The sequence below is a fragment of the Eulemur rufifrons genome, chromosome 19 (genome assembly GCF_041146395.1).
Source record: "Eulemur rufifrons isolate Redbay chromosome 19, OSU_ERuf_1, whole genome shotgun sequence".
In the NCBI taxonomy this organism is placed as follows: Eukaryota; Metazoa; Chordata; class Mammalia; order Primates; family Lemuridae; genus Eulemur; species Eulemur rufifrons.
In genome coordinates this window covers 7,694,626-7,718,336 of record NC_091001.1, presented here as the reverse complement: position 1 = coordinate 7,718,336, position 23,711 = coordinate 7,694,626, and the positions used below count along the sequence as shown (strand labels likewise).

The window sequence follows — 23,711 nt, the reverse complement described above, 5'->3', positions numbered from 1 at the left end:
TTGAGCTAGAATCTCACTCTGTTGCCCAGGCTAGAGTGTCTCAAACTCCTGGCCTCAAGCAATCCTCCCATCTCAGCCTCCCAAAGTGCTGGGATTACAGAAGTGAGCCACTGTGCCCAGCCCCAAAAAAGTTTTAAAATACTTTACCTTGCAATCTCAGGATACTTTCAAGTTACACTAAATCCAGAAATTAAAATGGCCAGAAATGTTTGTTTCAGAATGGAATCACAAATAATGTCTTCATTTGTTGTTCATTTGCTCATTATTACATAACTGACCATTATACCATGACTGGGATGTGTGTGAAGAAATGCCTGGGTCTTGCTGGACATTAGCGTGTGGTGGACATATGCTGTATTAGGTGTACTCCCTTACACAAGAACGGACAGACTTGAATTTTTAAAGGCCAGAGCAAAGCTCTTGACCTTCCTAAACAATGATCCATTTATAAGAAGTACATTTCAATGCACAGACATGGCAGGAAATATCACAAGAATGGAAAAACAAACACATGTGCTCACTATTAAACAGGAACTAATTGATCAACACTCATGTGCACATATGGCAGTAAAACTGAACGGAATTCAAGCAGGTGCTGGGGGGAGGGTTGGGTAAATTCACTCCTAACAGGTACAGTGCACACTCTCTGGGTGATGGATGCACTTACAACTTCGACTCAAACTGTACAAAGCAACTTATGTAACCAAAACATTTGTACCCCCATAATATTCTGAAATAAAAAAAAAAGAGAATGCACCTAAAGAGAATGCTTTGTGTAGTGCCTGCCTGAAGTGTTCAGTATTAACACATTAACTGCCATGTGAGTTGTATTTAGCTCACACTAGTTTTGAGCCTGGGGCCTCCTGAAGTATATGTAACTCAGACATCTCTTCACCTTGGGAGTTCCAAGAACTATTTTTCAAGTTGCATGTAATTTACGCACAGAAAGCAAAAAATAAATTTTTCATTGAATTAGAAAGGATCATTTTGTTTTCAAAGTTTTTATTCTACTTTTGTAAAAAAACACCATGGCCCCAAGGAAAAATTTTTTTTTCTTAGGTGCCAGTCCCCATTACAAACAGCAAGTTTACATGGCTCTATGAGCCCTCTTTTGCCCATTTTCCTCCACTTATCAATTCTACCTTTTAATCAGTAACTATATTTTATACATAATTACTTATCAATGCTAGGCAGTGAAGCATCCTGCAATTTAAAATAAGTGTCTAATTCTATCCAATTTAGCAAGACATCTTTGGCTTTATAATCCTTTTACTAGAATATAAAATTATTAAGCAGAGTACAAGAATATTTCAAGCAGTAATGTAAAGCAAATTCTAATTAATAAGCTCATCCTTGCTTCAAAGTCTTATGAGTAAGGGCTCATTTTATGTTCAAACTGGTTTTTGTGTCTTTTAACTTTTTCTTAAAGGGCTAGATAGCAAATATTTTAGGCTTTGCAGGCCAAGAAGTAAAATTGAGAATATTATGTAGGGACTTACATAACCATTTAAAATACAATCATACAATAATGTAAAAACCATTCTTAGCTCATGTATGGCTGGATAGATTTGGCCCATGGGCTACAGTTTGCCAATGCTAAGGGTTTTTTGCTAAAATTCCTTCCCATTCTTGCATCATTTGGAAGAATGATGTAATACTCTTTTCTCTAAAAAGTGAGGAATCATTTTTTCCCACCTAATGTCAGACTGTCATGACTCAATAATTACTTGCACCATGATAAAAATTACACCCGCAGAGTTGTTGATGTGGAATATTTTATTTATATATTTGTACAGATGTATCTATCTATCCTCATCTTTATATATTGCCTCCTCCTTTTTACTGAACTGCAAAATTCCCAAAGGATGAGACGTGTATCTGTTTAACATAGTTTGTGCACTCTCAGCAGAACACAAGCATCACATGGACATGTGACATATTTCAATAATGACCAAACAAAAGCAAAAACAACTACTGCAAATATAAAAGTCAACAAGAAACATAAGAAAAAAGCAGATGGATATATTCGCAAAAATTCTTAGAATAATGCTATATGTAATTTGTGAAATCTTCTTTTAGTTTACATATGAGATATATTGGCTTTCTTATTTAAAGAAAAAAGGAAAAATTACAATAAAGAATAGAAATAAAAATGCAAAATCAAGGTAACAAATATTTTTGGCTCTTGGACTATAAAAATAATGATCAGTGACAAAAACTAAGAAATAAAGGAGAAATAGACAATACTATTGATTTTCTTTTCATGTCAAAGAAAAAAAACCTTTAACTATATTTGGAGTGAGCTAAGAAAATCAATGACACATCTCATTAAAACAAAAGGAACAGGGAACTTTAACCAGCCATACTTGTAAAGGCTATTTAATAATTTCATGGCTTCAAAATACATATTTAATGACAAACAAACCCATGACAATCTGTTCACAATGTGATATTAAAGTGCTGCCTATGGATAATTTATAAAGTAAAAGATGTTTGAAGTTTAATTTTTACTTTACAAAAATCGACACCATTAAAACCAACATGATTATTTTCCACTCATCCAATAACCGAGCTCAATATTATAAAAATATGTAAAAAATATTCTAGATTCATAATTACCAGATATGCTAATATCCATATAGCTAGTATAAACTCGATTAAAAAAATAATTGTTTTCTTAAAAACACTTGGTTGATTTACCATTTAGTTTCAGATAGATATTTGCTATCCTAAAAGTACCAAAAAAATCATAAACAAAAATGGCAATATCTATACTTTAGGTTTCTTGTTAGGGGGATCCTGAAGACTAAATTTTGGAATTTCACCTGAAGGAGCATATGGAATTCTCTTTGAAGACACCTTTTTGCCAATTGTTTCAATCTGAAAGAAAAAAAAAGATTTTAAAAAGAGAACTATTAATAATTATAATACATAAATTTAAGAACTCTATAATGTAGTGAAATAAGGGGAAAAACCTAAAAGCAGAAAAACTTTCTCAAGTTGTCTGGGTTGCTATACGAGATCTCTGGTTCCCTCCTTATTTTTGTGTTTCTAGAATCAGTTTATATTCCACTGTTCATATCCATATTTAGACATTCTCACTCCTGCCATTCCCCACACAGGACTCCCCCAAACATATGAATCATATGCCACTATTGTTTTTAGAAACATATCTGGAAACAACTAACAGATCAGAATCCAGTTAATTCATATTCTCCCTCATACTCTGTTCTCATTTCCATTTCCCATATACTAAAAAACTTGCAAAAGCTGTACTAGCATAGTTCTTAAAAGTTCAGGCTTCCAAGTCTGAAAGGCTCTGCTTGGAATCCTGACTGACACTTGCTATGTTACCTAAACTCTCTAGGTCTTTCTTCTTCACTTGTACATTGTGTTACTACCACCTACCTCAAAGGGTTGTGATAAAGATTAAATTGGATGAAGTGCTTAGCATACACCAAGTCAGCCTTCAAGAAATGATAGTCAATTTTTATTTTGCATATCATATTTTCTATATGCTCCATATATTCAAAATTATCAGTCTTATCTTTTTTTTTTTTTTTTTTTGAGACAGAGTCTCACTCTGTTGCCCAGGCTAGAGTGAGTGCCGTGGCGTCAGCCTAGCTCACAGCAACCTCCAACTCCTGGGCTCAAGCGATCCTGCTGCCTCAGCCTCCCGAGTAGCTGGGACTACAGGCATGCGCCACCATGCCCGGCTAATTTTTTTTTTTCTATATATACATATTTTAGTTGGCCAGATAATTTCTTTCTATTTTTAGTAGAGACAGGGTCTCGCTCATTGCTCAGGCTGGTCTCAAACTCCTGAGCTCAAGCGATCCTCCCACCTCGGCCTCCCAGAGTGCTAGGATTACAGGCATGAACCACCGCGCCGGGCCATCAGTCTTATCTTTAAAGATACTTCTTTAATAGTCATAAGTTTATCTTCCTTCTACAACAGAGATAAATTTACTACTCAGTTTTCATGTCTTTTGAATTAAAAACTAACATTTAATTCTGACTCACAACACAAAGAAAAGGCTTCTACTTTATGTTAATCAGTTGTCTTAGTGACTTAGAAATTGTTTAGTGATTCTACTCTTAATTTTTTTTTAATCCTTACTAGGGAAAGTTAACTTTTATAAGAGCTCAAAATTATTTTAAATATGTATCTCCCTACATCTTTTCCCTTAGATGAGTAAAACAGGAATGAGGGAAAATGTGTCTATGGCTTGTAAAAAACTTTTTAAAACTAACATTCCTGAGTTTAGGTCATGTTGCTACTCACTAAGGAGAGGTAGGGTAGAAGAGTCCCCTAGGTCCTTGCTGGGAGAGTTAATAGACAAGGATGCCATCTGATGTTTGCTGAAAGCAAATCTCATGAATGTGAAATGGGCACTGAATTCTAAATAAGAAGGACCTTCAACAAGTTGGTGAGAAATTAAGAACCAGATCAGATATTTCTGAATAGCAGATGAAGCCTCACTGGCATCTGTCCAGGACAACTGGTGCTGAGATGCACAGAGCAAGGCCCCAAGCACGGCCTCTGCCCGGCTCTGCTCGGACACTGTGCTGACAGAGAGCCCCTGGCGTATTTCTTTATCCTCCCTAACTCACCCTGTCTCCGCAGCCTCCCATCCACTTATTGACACTGCGCTGGGGAAATGAAAGGTAGTTCCTTCTTACTAATACTTTTGGGTCCCTTAGTAGAATCAAAATAGATGTAACATACAAATACACTGTTCTGGGCAGAGGCTTCTGTCAGCTTTCCAAATGTTCCATAATTGACAAACTTTGAATTAGAAGAGAGCCAGAACTACTAAAACTCCCCTGTCCTTCATTCAGACCTCTCACAGCGCCGGGACGGCGCCGAGTGCTCACTAGGTACAGGATGAACACACGCTGGCTGACTGAGACCCCTTTCTCCGGGTGCCTGGTGGTGTGGACGACAGCTACTCCCATATGGGTATGACGATGCTCTTCCCAAGGCAGAGCACTTCCGCAGTCACCACCTCACTCATAGCCCACCCCTTGCCCAAATCCTCCTTGGGTAAGAGAAGACAACAAGGGAATGGGGTGAACTGGAAATAAATAATAATAATCATACCAACATACAACTATATTGCATTTTGCAGTTTTCAAAACACATTAATGTATTTTCTTACTTGATTTTTATGATAAGAGGTAAAGCAGGGCACGTTCTGTCCCTATGTGATTGCCAACTGATGACCTCCTTACTATGTAAGGGAAACCAACACTGAATGACAAGGTCACAAATTTACACAGGTGGTAGAATAGTTACAAAAATCCCACAGAAACTTCCCACAGAATTGACATGTTGCTTCAGAGTTATGTTATTGCTAAATGAGAAAATATGAAAATTCTAAAACCCATGCAATGGGTTTCAAAAGCAAATGACCAAACAAAACAACAACAAAAAAACAGTCCAGGATCAGGATTACCTGGAAGCCAATGGTTTGTAGCTCATTGTGGAGCCCGTCCAGGACACGTCGTCCGTCAAAGATAAAGGCTGGCTTCAGCATTTTTTTATGAATGCGTTCATAATCCAATTCCTGTAAAGACATACCAAAGGAACAGTCAGAACATATACATGAACCCACACTCAACCCCAACTGACACTAGAACACCTCTAGAATTTTCCTTAATATCATTTCAGTCAGCTCACCTTAAACATGTCCCACTCGGTGCAAATAACAACAGCATGGGCACCATCACACGCCTCATAAGGATCCTTGGAAATGGTCACAAGTCGGGACACTATATAGCAGCAAGAACAACAAAACGGAAACAAAAAAGGAGTTATTTGCAATCACAGTAGCCCCTTAGCCGCGGTGGGTACATTCCAAGACCTCCAGTGGCTGTCTGAACCGTGGGCAGTACTGAGCCCTGTGTGTATTTACTAGGCTTTTTGGATAGGACAACCGAAACTGCTGCTAAGTGACTCACAGGTGTGGCACACACAGTGAGGACATGCTGGACAAAGCGATGATTCACGTCTCAGGCAGGATGGAGCAGGATGGAGAGAGACTTCATCACACTACTCAGGAGAGCACACAATTTACAACTTATGAATTGTTTATTTCTGTAATTTTTCATTTAATATTTTCACACCAAGGTTGGCCTTGGGTAACTGAAACTGCAGAAAGTGAAACCACAGGTGAGAGGGAGCACTGTGTGTATTTCAACACTAGGATTGCAAGAGGAGCTGGGCATCTGACAGCAGTGGAATAGTCTGACTAAAATATGAATGGGGGTGATGACAGGGGACCTGAAGCGACCCCAAACCCTGCACCAGAAGCATCTTTTTGGAACCTCTGGGGCTTTGTGGAATATGCTGGAAAAATCACTGCACTCACAACTGATCACTTCGAATCAAAGTTGATGACATAACGCCCAAGAGTTTAATTTTAGAGAGATGAGGTTGTCAAGGATATAAATGATAAAACTGAACAACTAAAGGTTTCTAGTTTGGGCGTCTATTTTCAAAGTGAGACTCAAAGCCTTACCTTGGTCATCTGCTGAAACACCAGGATGAGAAAGATCCACAACTATTTGTTCCCTGGGTACTTTTGGATCATATATATGGAGGTGTGCACCTTCATCCATCAAATACTTGCTAATATATATACTAGAGGATTCTCTGAAGGAAAAAAAAATCAGTATTGCTAAGTTTTAAATGGCATTATATTCTAATATCAGGGAGTTTGAGATATAGGTAAGATTCTATTTCTTAAGCTGGCTGAGTAGTGAAGATACAGATGTTTGTTTTTATTCTTTATTCTCTATATATTTTGTACATACAGACACCAATCAAAACACCAGGATAAGATGAGGAGTTGACACACTCTCAAAGGGGGGAAATATTTTAAAGAATTGATACCTCGTATCACCAGTGTCCTTTTTGAATGCAAACCCCAAAATAGCTATCTTCTTATCAGTCACTGTATTAAACAGACTGTCTATGATTCGGGAAGCAAACCTCCTCCTCTGGTAGTCATTCATGTCTATGACCTGAAATTACACGTACAATTGTGCAATGATTGGTTAAAAGAGGTACAACCTGTAACATACATTACTCAGAGTTTTATGGTGATTGCTATTGGATGGATACAAGGCTTACACATCAGTAGGAGGCAAAGATTAACCAAATTCTAGTGTCCTCAGATTTAAAAATGAAAGAACCACCTATCCCCTGCCTTAAAGCCATCCTGAAAATTTTCATTTTCATTTGGATTGATTTTCCACGTACCAGGCTGAGATGGATGCAAAAATGGGGAGAACAACTAAGTGTTAACTCTTGAGAGGATTTGAGGTCCAGCTCTGAGGCCAGCCTAAATAAGCCGCATGGAAAAGTGTTCTCCTCAGCCAATTTCTCCCACCCTACAGAAGCAAGGCTGTAAGCAATCAAACCCCAAAGTGCTCCTTCATATGCTTATGCCCCGACATTCACCAAAACTCGGTTTGAGTAGACAGTGGACAGGGAACAGTCAGCGTGCAGACTTATAGCTGTCTCTAGATGAACAATAACACCACAAACATTTGAAAAGTTTTAAACTAAATGTTATAAGAGTCTCTGATCATTTCACTTGTTAAATTTAGGTTGGTGACCAAGAAGCATAAAGAAATAGACTTTTTTTAAAGGCTCTAAGCTTCTAGGGACTATCTCAAACCTTGAGAGCTTGGAATATAAGCCCAACATTTTGGAAAATCAAGACTTCACCTGTATTTTTCACACAATGAACAATAAGATAAAGCCATCATGCTGGACTGACTGAAATGACACTAAGAGTGTATGCTTTCCCTAAAAAATGTTCATTTCCTTAGATTCCTCCCATACCTATTGCTGAAATCTGAAAAATTACAAACTCAGAGGAAATATATTTGGGAAAGGCACATATACTGGCTAGTACCTTGGGCAAATTACTTAACATCTCTAAGTGTCAATTTCCTCATCTAAATATAGGGATGATGTTCCTGATGAGGGCTAAAAGAGACACCACATGCAAAGTGCCCAAAAGAGTAGCCGGTACAGGTAAGCAAGCGTTCAACAAACATTAACTCCATTCCCTAGAGCTCATTCAATGCTTCCAATTTGGGAATGGTTTCTAATTTTAGCTCTGTGAATCTGAAAGGGACAAAACAAACATCAACAAATACAAACCACTTGAAAGCAATATAGGTTCTTCCTTTATATTGATTTTATGCCTTTCAAGATGGAGAATTATAATTAAGGATAATAGTTCTCACTTCACTCAGGAAGCAAATTTAGTTATAAAATTAGAAGAAAAACTGGTTTATCAGAAACTTCCATCACAGTTGATTAGCAAGAAAGAATTAAAAACATAAAAGTTCAATAATTAAACCTAAAATAAGCAAACTCAATATAATAATGATTGAGTATCTGGAATAAATAAATTCCATCAAAAACAAAACATCACACAGAGGATAACATGTTTAATTAGAAGGTAGACAGAAATTATAACTATAAAGATCAATACCTGCTGCCAATAACGAGCTACTTCAGGCAAATTCAGAGCCTCACAGAGATAAACCAAATTCAGAACATCTTTTTGGAAGCAGCTCCCACCAAAACCTGAGGAAAGCAAAAAGATCAAGAAAATATTCTCATGTAAGAACCAGACAACTGAATCACATGACAAATTTCTTTATACTAAATTACTAAATCCAAGAGCCTATACTAAGATTTCTTTTTTTTCTTTTTAGACAAGGTCTCCCTCTGTTGCCCAGGCTAGAGTGCAGTGGTGTCATCATAACTTACTGTAACCTCAAACTCCTGGGCTCACACGATCCTCCTGCCTCAGCTTCCCAAGTAGCTGGGACCACAGGCTTGTGCCACCATGCCCAGCTAAGTTGCTCAGGCTGGTCTCGAACTCCTAGCCTCCAGTAATCCTCCTGCCTCGGCCTCCCAGAGTGCTAGGATTACAGGCATGACCCACCATGCCCGGCCAAGATTTTTTAATAACAAAATTCAGATGTTGGAAAATTAGTGGGTTTATAAATTATATGAAATTTACAGGCCACTGATCAACTCTTTAAGTAAGTTCTAAATAATTTTCTAACTAAAGTTTCTTTATGGCTACATTTGACTTTTTGTTTTGTTTTCTTTTATCTTCAAATTTTTTCTCATTTATCTGGTATGACTGTCCCACATCACCTAATCTAGCATAGGGTCAGCAAAACTTTTATGGTAAAGGGCCAAATAGTAAATATTTCATTCTTTGTGGGCCACACTGTGTCTGTTGCAACTATTCGACTCTGCCATTGTAGCTCAAAAGCAACCATAGACAATATGTAATCAAAGGGCATGGCTATGTTCCAGTAAAACTCATTTAGAAAAACAAGTTGTGGGCTGGATTCTGCTCTGGTGCGGTGCAGTATGCAGTATTGCATATTGCTCCAAAGTATGGGCTTTGGAGTCAGAAACACCTGGCCACTCCTTAATTGTATGACTTTGAGCAAGTTTGCAAATTTCCCTGAGTCTGAATCATCTCTGAAAAGGAAATAACAGCACCTTCCTAACAAGTCATAAGGATTAAATGAGATATATAAAGTGCTGGTACTGAACCTGGCAAATAATATGCCTTCAATAAATAGTGGCTATTTTTATGATAGCTAGAAGAAAACATTAAAAAGAAAGATATAAAAGGCCAGGAAAACCAGCATTGGGAAGTGACATACAGCCCTAGAAATACTGGAAGGGCTACCTATGGCCCAATCTGTAAAAAATTCTATTCATCTTTATGCCAACTTTATTAACTTATGTATCAAAAAATACAGTTAATTCTCATTATTTGTGGTAGTGATGTTCTACAAAGTCACCACAAACGCTGAATTGGCTAATACCAAAGCACTGCTTTTAGGTGAAATACTGGCTTGGGTTCCTGCAAGCTTCTCTTCACATTTTTGTCAAGCAATCAATACATAACCTTGTTTTACATGTGTTTCTGTTTAAAGACACCTTATTTAATACACACTGTTGATCCTTAACATTGAATCACTGCCATCAGCACTATAACTCATGCCTGAACAAAGCTTATCAAACACCATATTTTCTCTGTAAGGCGCATCGCAGCCTTCTTGTGCTTGGGACCACTAGACAGCACTTCAGCAATATACCTGGAGACCATTATAAGCAGCAAAATCATCAACACCAAGCACAAAAATGTGAAAAACATGGCTATCAACAGACCACAGAAAGGATGCTTGTTTGTAAGCATTGCCTTGTTTGCCTTCAAGTGGCTCAGATGTGCATCAGGTGACGCAAATTTTTCACTACTTTGTGCATGTCCGAGAGTGCCCATGACAGCACTGAGAGTATTGATTTGGGAGTTACAAATACATTTTGGTGAGCAGGCAAATTCACAAATTCAGACTCCACAAATGAAGATTGACTATTTCACCAGGCCGCATTTCCAAAGATACGTTAGCAGGAAAAACAAACTATAGGGAAATTTTTTTCCTACTTGCTTAAAATAAGCTGTTACTTGAGTTATTTGCGGTCTCTCAAACTTATTCTTTCTAAATGTTCTAACTATATACTACTTTCTTCCTCCTAAAACACTAAACTGTTTATCCTACCAATCAATCAGTAATTATTAAACAATATAAGTAATTATTTCCTCGCTTAGAAAGTCCCTGGTATTGACTGAGGATGCCTTTGGTGCTTAGACAAACAAAAAACAAAAAACAAAAACAAAAAGAAAGTCTCTGGTAGGCTGGAGACCACACATATAATGCAATCTTTCCCCCCCACCCAAAGGATGTTAAGTTAAAAAAAGACTTCCTTAAAGTTAGAGACCTACAAAAATGAACCTATTTTATGTAGAGAAAAATTTTACTTTACCAACACTGGCTTTTAGAAACTTATTTCCAATTCTCTGGTCCATTCCAATGGCTGTTGCTACCTCTTCTACATCAGCTCCTGTTGCTTCACACAGGGCACTTATAGAGTTAATGCTGCTGATTCTCTGGGCAAGAAAAGCATTTGCTGCCTTAAAAAAAAAAAAAAAAAAAAGCAGAAGGGGAAATATGATGAGCTAAAAGAGCAATCTTACAAATCTGGATTATATTTCATTGAGTTGATGCAAATTACTGAGAGAGATATGAAAGATACTGATGGGCTCAACTTGAGAAGACAATAGATGGGTTAGTAAGGGAAAATGTTCTAAATTAGAGCAGAGAAATGATTAAGAAAAAGGGTAAAAAGAGGGAAACAGCAATAAAATACAAATTACTATTTTAATGTAACCTCCACCTTATCTCATAATTTATTAAAATTTTGGTATTTTCCAGAATATTTTATGCCCTGATATTTGATACCCCTTGTGAAAATTGTTTCATAATTCAAATGTGCAAGAATATTATCTTCAAAAGCATAACTTTTTATTAATAAAGTATCTGTATAGCTCATCAGGTTATAAGACAAATAAAAACTTGGCTTTAAGTTTAACAAGAGTTGAATGCTATGTACTAACCAGTTTGGAAAGCTCTGAAGACCATGTATTAGTGGTGAGGATCTTTTCTCTGGGGACCCAGTGTTCATATACAGCACACAAGGCCTGCACGGCTCTCTGGCCTTCTGGGGTTTCATCCCCTCCAATCAGTACTCGGTCTGGGTGCTTTAGGTCCTTGATGGCCGTTCCCTCTGCCAAGAATTCAGGGTTGGACAGCACCTAGAGTCCCAATGCAAAGAAAAGTTTTAAGCTAGGATTCATTACAGGCAACTTTAAGGCATCAATATTTACATATGAATAACCAGGTTCCAATGGTACATTTTTTCATACCTGTAAATTCAAGTTGGGTTTTGTGTTTGCATCAAATATACGACGAATACTTTCTGCTGCCCGCACTGGAACTGTGCTTTTCTCAGTCACAATTTTGTACCCATTTGAGTTTTGTACAATGCGTCTAGCACAAGCTTCAATATACTTCAGATCGGCTGCACGGCCTTTCCCCATTCCATACGTTTTTGTTGGTGTATTCACCTGATGAAAGCACATAGGATAAAGAACACAGCACCTGTGACATCGTCTGTGATTTTAAGATATATCCTGAACTATCAATTAACTAGTCAAGTGGGAAGTTAACTATCATCAGTAGCCCCAATTTAATTTTCTATTAGTTCCATGGAAATAATATACTTTATACAGATAATCACCAGAAGAAATAGCTTGAAGCATCTGAAAAACTCATGTAATACATATACCAGGGCAGGCAGATTCCAAGCTAAGCCCTGGAGATATAAGTGAATGAGACAGTTCTCATCCAAAAGGACTTCAGAATCTGAAATTAAATGTAAACTTTCTCTATTTTCCTTTCTTTATTATATGTAATATATTATCATGGTCTGTAAAAATGAACTTTAAACTCCTTTCTTATTACCCTTTTTTGTAGCCCTATATCAAAAGCTTTTAAAAATGTTTGCAGCATATCATTCACAAATGCTTTCTTAGCTAACTAAAGCTAAACATTACCTAGCATCTTCAGGATACAGAATACTATGTGAACAAATACTTTCAAATAGGAAAAAAAAAAAAAAAGTCGTGAGCCCAGAGTCCAGGCATTTAGGTTTTGGCTTCGCTGTAGCATGTAACCTTGGGGAAGTGTGGCTGCCTCAGCCTCAATGACCTCATTGGAAAATAAGGATAACATGCTCTATAAAACTAATACATGAGTGTTATAATGCTCTGACAAAAATGAAAATGATCTGAAAAGTCTAAAACTTAATGGTAATAGGAATTATTATTTTTTAAAAGGATTTTGTCTTTATTTTATTTTATTTTTATTATTATTTTTTTGAGACACAGTCTTGCTTTGTTGCCTGGGCTAGAGTGAGTGCCGTGGCGTCAGCCTAGCTCACAGCAACCTCAAACTCCTGGGCTTAAGCGATCCTCCTGCCTCAGCCTCTCGAGTAGCTGGGACTACAGGCATGCACCACCATGCCCGGCTAATTTTTTCTATGTATATTTTAGTTGGCCAGATAATTTCTTTCTATTTTTTTAGTAGAGATGGGGTCTCACTCTTGCTCAGGCTGGTCTCGAACTCCTGACCTTGAGTGATCCACCCACCTCGGCCTCCCAGAGTGCTAGGATTACAGGCGTGAGCCACCGCGCCCGGCCAGGAATTATTTTTTGACTAACAGTAAGTAGCACCAATTCTCTTCTCTTGACGAGTTTATAACCTAATGGGAGACTAAATAAAGGAACCAAGGCAAAATAAATCAAAACTTGAAGACTGAGTTGAGGTGTGAAAAGCAGGAGAAAAAAGCTCTTTACATGCATGGAACGATGTAGGGCAAGGTGAGGGCAATGGAGTACAGAAGGGCAAAGACAGCTAGTGGGGTAAGGTGAGACTCGCTGAAGATAGGAGATGATCAGACAGCTGCCCCTGATAAAGAGCTCTGAATGTAATAGCTAAAAACTGATTCCTACAACATGAGTCCTGTCTGGAATTTGCTTAAAAATAATCTGGGGCAGGAAGGAATGGAGAGAAGTAGTAAATGAAACAAAATCAGTCATGATAATTGCTGATGATGGAGAATGGGCAAACGGGGGTCATTATATTATTGTCTTAAATTTTTTAATAAATTTGATATTCCCTATGATGAAAGGTATACAACAAGCAAACAAAAAAATGATCCAGGCCGGGCGCGGTGGCTCACGCCTGTAATCCTAGCACTCTGGGAGGCCGAGGTGGGCGGATCGTTTGAGCTCAGGAGTTCGAGACCAGCCTGAGCAAGAGCGAGACCCCATCTCTACTAAAAATAGAAAGAAATTATATGGACAGCTAAAAATATATATAGAAAAAATTAGCTGGGCATAGTGGCGCATGCCTGTAGTCCCAGCTACTCGGGAGGCTGAGACAGGAGCATCGCTTGAGCTCAGGAGTTTGAGGTTGCTGTGAGCTAGGCTGACACCACGGCACTCACTCTAGCCTGGGCAACAGAGTGAGACTCTGTCTCAAAAAAAAAAAAAAAAAAAAATGATCCAGAGAATAATGAGTAGACTGTCAATTATACAATAATAAATTAACCTAGCAGGCACACAAAATAATTGCTTGGAAAGATTCAGGGCAGCTCAGCCTGGATCAGCAGACAGGCAAGTATAAAATCAGCTATTTGTATCAGACCTCCTGCTCAGGCAGGAGGATCCCTTGAGCTCACGTGGGAATCTTCCTGCTCAAAGCTTCTTTGAGACAGTCTCGCTCTGTTGCCCCAGGTAGAGTGCGGGTAGAGTTCGGTGGTGTCATAGCTAACTGCAACCTCAAACTCATGGGCTCATACGCCTCTACCCTAACTTTCTGCAAGTTTAAATAGGGGATGGATAGACGAATCACAGAAGCTGCATCAGTTTCTCTAACGAGATTAAAAAGGCAAAAAGATTGAATTCTTAACACAGTTTTACCACTGGCTTTGTTACCACTTACGTTAACACTTCTGGAGTTCACATATCCTCACAGAATTGGTTTTGAATCATCAATCAGAAAAGAACTCCTTATTCAACAATTTATAATCATTAACAACATACATAAACAATTCAACAGCATCTACCCTCTATGAACCCCATGGTTGTTTCTTTCCTTTATGGCATGGGACTCTGTCAAGCTCACACCACTGACTTTCTCTTTATTCCCTAAGGCCACAGGGTCTTGAATCATAAAACACTCTAGCTCAGCTACCAGTTGGTGATAGCTATACCACCACATACAGCATATTTGAGTAGATGGTTACCAATACAGCAAGAAATAAGTTGCCTTGGTTCAAATATTGGATAATTAGAGTTTAATCCCAAGAGTTCGTTCAATTTTTTTCATTATAAAGGTACAACAGTTGAGCCATATTATGAGTTGAAGGTTTCTGTGGGCTAGCCTGATAACCTAACCAACACATGCCAAGTTCCAAACAATTAATTTAAAATGACGTTAGGAGCCAGGGACAGTGGTGCATGCCTACAGTCCTAGCTACTTGGGAAGCTGAGGCAGAAGGATTGCTTGAGCCCAGAAGTTTGATGCTGCAGTGAGCTATGATCACGCCACTGCACTCCAGCTTGGGCAACAGAGAAAGACACTCCCTTCCACCCTCTAAAAAAATTAAAATGTAAATAATAAAGGAATGAATATATATACTATCAACACATGTACTCACATGTTACTAGCATTTCCTAGTTCTAGATCTCAGATTAGAACTTTCTTTGAGTTTACTTGTTCAATGACTTGAAATGTTACATTTGACAGATGATTATGGTGTTTGGTGAACTACTGGAAAAGGGGTAACCAAAATTCAAATGGACAACTTTATACAAAGCAATTTTGTAGCTTAGCACCAAAAGACGTACTATTAAAGTAAAATGAAACTTTTATATAGACAAGAATACATTAAAATTCACACGCAAAGGAAAATACTTACAGAAATAAATACAAGATCAGCTTCTTTGATGGCATCATCAATATTGGTAGAAAAAAATAGATTTTTTCCTCGACAAGACTCTACCACTTCTTTTAGTCCTGGCTAGAAAGAAAAGAGAAAGGAATTATACATACAGTTTACCAGTAATGTGAGATAACCTAACAGTATCGAATTACATTTGTTAAAGGGAAAGGTTATATTGTAATTGAAAGATCTAGATTGCTCTCAAATAACATCTCTGTAGAAAAGTAAAGGGTCATATACTAAAGGTCATAAGTGTTCATTATGTAACATTACGAAATAAAGCAAAACTGAACTTGCCACAATCAAGCACTCCCTTGTTTTAATGCTTTGTCATTGTTTACCATGTACCTGACTGTTTCATAAGGTTAACAATTAACTCTGAGTATCAATACAAATTTCAGAAAATTCAAGGCCCTCTTGTGATTTCAAGCAAACATATGATTTGCACTGTCATTATGAATAGAGATTTTTCTACCCAATAATTCAGGCTATACAACTGGCTGTAAAGGCAATATTTACTCTATACATACATACATACATACATAAATATATATTTTTCTAAGTCCTATTGTAAGAAATCCTTTTACTGAAATTTTTTTTATTACTTTTTCTCATTCAATTTAACAAGAGATATATTTATGTTAAGAATACTAAGGGGTACAATGCCACTTACCAAGTATTCTTGCAAAAAAAAAAAAAAAAAAATCAAGCCTAAATCTGATCAGACCTTTCTTCTAGGTCTATCAATTTACATGAAATAAAGGATATAGAAGAGTAAGTTTAGAAACCTCAAGGGTACTCAATCAGCAAAATCCAGGCCGGGCGTGGTGATTCACGCCTGTAATCCCAGCACTTTGGGAGGCCAAGGTGAGAGGATCACTTGAGCCCAGGAGTTCAAGACCAGCCTGGGCAACATAGTGAGACCCTGTCCCTACAAAAAGATAAGAAAAATTAGGCGGGTGTGGTGGCATGCCTGTAGTCCTAGCTACTCAGGAGGTTGAGAAAGGAGAATTACTTGAACTTAGGAGTTTGAAGCTGCAATGAGCTATGATCACACCCCTGCATTCCACCCTAGGTAACAGATTGAGATACTGTCTCAAAAAAAAAAAAAAAATCAGCAAAATTCAGACTGAATATTTTTATGAGATAAAGAAATTGGTTTCTTCAACCAATAAACTAAAGAGAAAAAAAGAGAGAGAGAGAGAAGGGTAGGAATTAACTACCGTGGGCTTAAAAGACACTTAAGTGGTATCAATCTATTGTAATGTTTGGATCTTACTTGGATCCTGATTCTAGTTAACTGTGGGGGGAAGAACACATATAAGAATTCCTGATAGTAAGAAATTTTTGTTAAGTTTTTTAGTAGTGATATGGTGATGTGCTTATGTTTAAAAAAAGAATTATCCTTTAGAGACACATAATGAAATGTTTATGGATGAAATTCTAAATAATCAGGATGGTGGCAGTTGACAGGAGGGACTGGCCATGCGAGACCCCGTCTCTACTAAAAATAGAAAGAAATCTACTCTAGCCCTAGGCAACAGAGTGAGACTGTCTAAAAAAAAAAAAAAAAGAAAGAAAGAAAGAAAGAAATTATATGGACAGTTAAAAATATATAGAAAAATTAGCTGGGCATGGTGGCGCATGCCTGTAGTCCCAGCTACTCAGGAGGCTGAGGCAGGAGGATCGCTTAAGCCCAGGAGTTGAGGTTGCTGTGAGCTAGGCTGACGCCACGGCACTCACTCTAGCCCGAGCAACAGAGTGAGACTCTGTCTCAAAAAAAAAGAAAAGAAAAGAAAAGAAAATGCTACCATCAAATTTTCAAATGCTTTCCTGTTGGGTTTCAAAAGCATAATATCATTTATTCATTTTACAGTGAAATAATTTAAAAAATGGGACCCAGATAGGTCAGTAAAATAGAAGCATATTTTCCTAACTATAAATTTTCTAAATTCACAGAAATTTTGAAATTCTGTTTAAACAAATTTGTGGTACTAAACTCTAAATATGAAAGATGCCATTTCTCCATTTAAGGTGTATCTAAGTATGATAAAATCTAAAAATATACTGAACTTATATTAATATTATAAACAACCACAGTTTTATTTTATTTTTACAGAATACCATTTTTTAACCTTACTAAGATAAATGATAATGATACTAACAGACAAAATTAGAAAATAGAGAAGAAAAAAAATTACTCATAATATTACCATACTATTACAACCATTATTAATGTTCTCATATACTTATTTCTAGTCATTTTTCCTGGGCAGACTTGACATAATTATAATTTTAATGTCCATAACTTCTGTATCCAGATTTTTTTCATATCATTTCTTATCAGTTGCAGTCATAGATTCTTTCATTAATAGTGCATACAAATTATTTAATAAAGATAGCAAGAAAACAAAGAACATAAGAACAAAGAGTAGTTTAATATGTTTACCTCATAAATAGGAAGTGTAGGTGAATTCCATGCATTGATTCTTGACTCATTGACATCAACAACCGTTACCCTGATTTCAGGGCACATATGAGCAATGACACTACATGTGGGTCCTCCAACATAGCCTGCACCAATGCAACAGATCTTCTTAATTTCAAACATGATTGTACTAGAAGGGAAACAGTAAAACTTTTAGTATTGAAAACAGAAAATCTGAAGAAATCCCATTGTACATTCATCACAGTTTAAGCTGTCAAGGTAACAGACATCTGGAAAAATTTCCTACATTCACTCATAGGAATTATAAAAATAGTCATAAAAAAATAACATTCTTTTTTTTTTTTGAGACAGAGTCTCACTCTGTTTGCCCGGACTAGAGTGCTGTGGAGTCAGCCTAGCTCACAGCAACCTCAAACTGCTGGGCTCAAGGGATCCTCCTGCCTCAGCCTCCCAAGTAGCTGGGACTACAGGCATGCACCACCACGCCCGGCTAATTTTTTCTATATATTTTTAGTTGTCCAGATAATTTCTTTTTTTCTTTTTTTTTTTTTTTTTGTAGAGACAGGGTCTCGCTCTTGCTCAGGTCTCGAACTCCCGAGCTTTAACAGTCCGCCCGTTTCGGCCTCCCAGAGTGCTAGGATTACAAGTGTGAGCCATTGCGCCCGGCCAAAAAATAACATTCTAATTGAATGACCTAGCCTGTTCTCAGACTAGCAAGAAACATATGGAAAGAATTATAGCTGATACCGCTGGAGAGGAGACAAAAAGATTATAATGACCTAATATTTACAAAGTGGAGAAGCAAAATAAATCCTCATTTTGGCCTCTACTACACTAGGACAACTTTGTTTGCCGGGAGAAAGTTCCAGGGTGAACATACCCGTGTAATTCTTGCTTAAATGAATGCTGACGTACAAAGGTGAATTTACAACAGGTTTAGACTTAGTTCCACAGTCCAGAATTGGCCTCTGATATTATATTCCTTATACATTTAATTTTGCTACAGCAGTTTATTTTTAGGTACTGGACAATGATCTCAAACTCTGTTTCAACTTTAATCAGAAACCATGAGATGGTATACAGCCATACCACCTTGAACGTGCCCAGTCTCGTCTGATCTCAGAAACTAAGCAGGGTCGGGCCTGGTTAGTACTTGGATGGGAGAAGCCATGACATGGTTTAAGAAAAGTAATTTCTGTAATTACCAAAGCTGTTACACAGATTTCAATAGGTTTTCAAAAGCCATTAGGTGAATTGATTCATACCAATCAAATTTACAAGGAACTGATTTATATATAAGAATGTCCACTTATCCATTTTAATGAGAACAACTGTCAAACTGATCAGATTCTTAGAATTTTAGTCCTTGCCAAGACCTCAAACATCATCTAATTTAACCCATTCATGGACTCCAGAGAGAAGAAAAATGGTAATCAGAGAATTTCAGAATTTGTTAGTATAGTCCTGCATGGATCAGAGAGGGTACTCTGAAAGGCTAGCCTAATTTGAATGCCTGGCAAGAATTATGAAAAAAGATACACAAAGCACATAATTAAGATTATCTAATTCCCTTTGGCCTGAATCAAACAATGTTCTGAATTTTCATTTGGTTCTCTAGACAGACTTCCCTACTGGAAGATAATGAGCTGACTAACCCATATAAGTATCCTGGAATACTTGTAGCCTCACTGTATTAATATACAACTAATCTGGCTTATAAATCAAATTTTAGTGGTCAAAATTAGCAGATATCAACTTATAAAGTCTGATCCCTAATAATTTTTAAAAACTAGAAAAAGAAAGAAAATTTTAGTAAAATCAACAGATTTTGGAATCATATGATTCCATTAAAGAAAGCAATATTCTTTTTTTTTTTTTTTTTTTTTTTTGAGACAGAGTCTCACTCTGTTGCCCAGGCTAGAATGCCGTGGTGTCAGCCTAGCTCACAGCAACCTCAAACTCCTGGGCTCAAGCAATCCTACTGCCTCAGCCTCCCAAGTAGCTGGGACTACAGGCATGTGCCACCCCCATGCCCGGCTAATTTTTTTCTATATATTTTTAGTTGTCCAGATCATTTCTTTCTATTTTTAGTAGAGACGGGGTCTCACTCTTGCTCAGGCTGGTCTCAGGCTGGTCTCGAACTCCTGACCTTGAGCGATCCTCCCGCCTCGGCCTCCCACAGTGCTATGATTACAGGCATGAGCCACCTCGCCCGGCCAGAAAGCAATATTCTCAGCAATATGAAAGAAATTTTTAGAAATGATTTGTTTTGAGTAGGTAATACATTCGTATGGTTCAAAAATTAAATCTGTTATAACAATGCAAACACAAGAAGTCTCACTTCCATCCCTTCCTTCTCTACTTTGCTACCCCCATTTTCCTTTCACAAGCAACTTCTCTGTTTCTTGTGTATTCTCCCAGCTACAAGTAAATACACATATATATTCTAATAATCTCCTTTCTAAATTCAAGAAATAGAATACCATATATACCATCAACACCTGATTCTTTTCATCTAATTAAAACCAGTATATCTAGAATACCTAAAAAGTAGAATTTCAAAGTAATGTTGGACCAGAGGCTCTTTCAGGATTACCACTTAAATCCCAAAGCCAACAGGTTATTAGGGCTGTCATGGCAGCCTATACCAGGTTCTGCTAACCAGGTTCTGCTAACATTCATATTATAAACACAGATGGAATGTCTACTTCAATGCAGCTCCTTGCTTGATGCAGCTCCTCCTGGGCTTAAAGAGTTCATAGTTTAATAAGGCACACACAGACTAACAGTTCTTATTCGCTGCTGCTCAATGCTATACCCTCAACACCTAGAATGGCAGCCTCTCAATAAATATTAGTAGAATGAATAACTCTCTCAAAGCGCCTCTCTTTTGGAGGTGAAAACTTCTGTGAAAATATCTCTAGTTCAGATGGCTGATCATAGTATTTTTGCAGTGATTTTATCATGTTCTTGAGCTACCTAAAGAACTTCAGCATGTTTCCCCAGTTACTTCTTATCCACCTTAATTTTGAGACATATTTCAGCTTAATTTATGTACATTAGCTGGGGTAGATTACTCATGTTGGGTGGATCTGTATTATAGAACTCCATGTGTTTTAGGACTTCATTTTGGGTATCCCTACCCGTACTCTCATATGAAGTATGGCTTACAGATGATAATGGGAAAATTACTGAAGCTGGATGCATAATCTGTGCAAGCCCAAATAAATGGTCACTTGGAAGTTTCAATAAAATCCTTAATAAACTTTAATATAGAGTTTGATACAGTGTTAGTGATATACCTTGCATGACACAGATGTCTTCCAATTCTATTTTCTATTTCTACTTTTACGTACCCTCCGGCCCCTCTATTGTGTTGTCAGAGAAATGAGAGTGTTTCCTTACTAAATAGATCATTTTGAAATGAGTTTTACCTGTATATTTTGGGAAAGACACAACAAACCAAATCATTCCAAAACTATTCTTCATGCAAAATTTCAAAAATTCAAATAAACATTTCAATCTAGAAGATGTCACTAAAAAATAACAAATGCCCTACAATAATCCAAACAGAATATAATCCTTCCACACAACCCCTCTTCAGCATACTCTGCCTAGGTTCTCAGTAGCTAAACAAGGGGCATCATAGCTGGATACATCAACTTCACACATCATTTTGGTCATTACCAGGCATTAAATACTAAAGATGCCTGACCAGAGAAAAATGTTTAATCAGCAAGAAAGCCAGTATCAACTTTATAGTTAAATGGCATCATGTAAAGCTGGGGAAATAACAAGAGGAAAGATGGAGTATGCTTATTAGTTATAGATTTTATTTTAGAAAAAGGGAGTACAGCAATGGGAGAAGAAATGAGAGGCTTTCAACTGAGTTGTCTGCTGCTTACCTTAAACTAGGTAGAGGCTGGGTACTAACAAGCAATCTCAGAGCGGACAGTCAGCTCTTTCATCTCCAGAGCCCCCGATGAAACAGACCAGACTACTGTTCGGAAAAACTCAAAGACTCACTGTGTCTTTGAGGTCAATGGACAAGCTACTTCTCTGTATATCCATGAATAGCTCCCTACCAGTGAACACGTCTTTCACGTATATCAGAATTCCCTACCCTACATACACAGGACGTATAATTTTTCAAGATCTCACGCAAACATGGTCTTCTGAAGCACCCAAGAAAGGCCGTCCGTGGCATGAAATAGAGCAGCTATATGGTGTGGTGCCAACAATAGATTCCAGGCCAGCCCAGACAAATATCACGACAGTCTTAGGATTTCGCCCTCACAAGGGCTTCCTGGCTTCGTTTTCTCTCTGGTTTCTTTCGCAAGAGGGGAGGCCACAAAAAACACAGCAGCCACCTAGGTAAGAAGACCCTTAAACTCAAACAAAGACTGATTCTGAGACCAAAACGCGGTCCCTACCAAGAGAACCGCTTCCTTGGGTGGGCATTCAGCTTTCTGAGGCAGCGGGGAAATCCCGTTTGTTCAAAGTCAGAAAGTGGGCAAAAGCAGAAAGAGAAAAGGCTTGAAGACTCACCAGCCTTGAATAAAAAGCTCACACTATCCCATCCCCAGGGCAGCAGATCCAAAAGGCGATTCCCGCCCTGAGCCCAAAAGAGGGAAGCCCGGGACCGAGCGCAGAGAGCAACCGAGAGCAGCGCACACCCCCGGCCCGCTCCCTCCACATCCCGCCAGGACCCAGGAGCATCGCACGGGGCGGCGGGGCCGGTCCGGGAAAGGCGCTTACCCACTTCCAAGCTCCGAGCGCGGCGGCCGCTGTATCCCGAACGCTGGCACCGCACCTTCCTCCGGGCCGCGCTGCCGCAGCTTCTGCACCCACGCCCTGCTCCGCCTGACCTCCCCTCACTGCACGCCCCTCCCTCAGGCTGCCAAACGCCGCACCCCGAGTCCCGGGCCTGAGCCCGTATTTAAAGGCTTCTGCCCGAGAAGGCGGAGGCTTCATTCCCCCGCAGCCAGGGCCTCCTGGACTCTGCCCTCAGCCGCTTCCCTGCTCCTCCTCCCGCCACACCAGGCCCCGAGCCCGGCCCCAATTTCCTTCGGGGCGCAGGGGCGGGGGCTACGGGGGGCGGGGTCAGCCGTGGCGGGGTGGGCCGGCCCCGCCCCTGACCAAGCTGGGCGAATCCGCTCGGGCCAGCTCAGCGGCCCCTCCTGCCACGAGCGGCGTTGGGCGGGGCTGCGTATGCGGCGGGTCCTTTAGGCCCTGGGATTGGGGCTGCGAGCGCGTTAAGGTTCCTTCCGAGCTGACGCGGCAGTCGGGAGGCGGGGCCTCGCGGTCCAGCCCTGGCCCTGTGGCCCCGTCCTGGCTGAAGCGAGGACCTCGTGGGCGCCAGGTCATCCAAGCTATAGGGCTGCGGGGTACGGGGCGGGTGGCGGGCCGAGACGACCGGAAGGTCTTGGCCCCCTTTCCGGTCTCTTCAGCACCCTGGAGCGCCGCCCTAGGTTTTCAGCCCCCTCGACCGGACGGGTCGTTCCCGCCAGACGGATTACTCTCCTGCCACACCCTCTAGGACCCTGGGCCGGCCGCACCCTCCAGGCCAGCGACCCAAGGTTTGGTCAGATCCCTCCCGACCCGCCGCTTCTGGGAACGAGGCGCCTCACGTCAGGAGGATGCTGAGTTCCATCATGACTGGACCAGTCAGCGTCCCCGCCCTGGTCCCTGTCAAGAGAAGCGGAACACCCACGCCCTCCTGGCAGACTTCCCAGAGATACTCCTCTGGCCAAATTCGGGGTTTGGGATGTCTGTGCATGATATGAGGCAGAGATT

At 39.2% G+C, this 23,711-nt stretch overlaps 1 protein-coding gene across 1 annotated transcript; it reads right to left on the bottom strand.

Annotated features, from left to right (window-relative positions):
• Positions 1–1,030: 1,030 nt before the first annotated feature.
• Positions 1,031–22,914, bottom strand: UGDH (UDP-glucose 6-dehydrogenase). Its single transcript, XM_069494768.1, has 12 exons — positions 22,674–22,914; positions 17,916–18,084; positions 15,443–15,544; positions 11,823–12,023; positions 11,514–11,711; positions 10,883–11,030; positions 8,517–8,611; positions 6,899–7,029; positions 6,525–6,658; positions 5,684–5,775; positions 5,460–5,570; positions 1,031–2,880 (listed from the first exon to the last, which is right to left on the bottom strand). Exons 2-12 carry the CDS (start codon positions 18,075–18,077, stop codon positions 2,770–2,772), a joined length of 1,485 nt encoding a protein of 494 aa, XP_069350869.1. The 5' UTR covers positions 18,078–18,084; positions 22,674–22,914; the 3' UTR covers positions 1,031–2,769.
• Between the last annotated feature and the right edge of the window lie 797 nt (positions 22,915–23,711).

Coding starts and splice junctions, on each gene's coding strand:
- UGDH (XM_069494768.1), bottom strand. CDS start 18,077: ATGTTTGAAATTAAGAAGATCTGTTGCATTGGTGCAGGCTATGTTGGA. Junction 11,031..11,513: donor CTTCAGAGCTTTCCAAACTG/GTTAGTACATAG, acceptor TTTTTTTTTAAG/GCAGCAAATGCTTTTCTTGC. Junction 2,881..5,459: donor TACAAACCATTGGCTTCCAG/GTAATCCTGATC, acceptor TTTTTCTTTCAG/ATTGAAACAATTGGCAAAAA.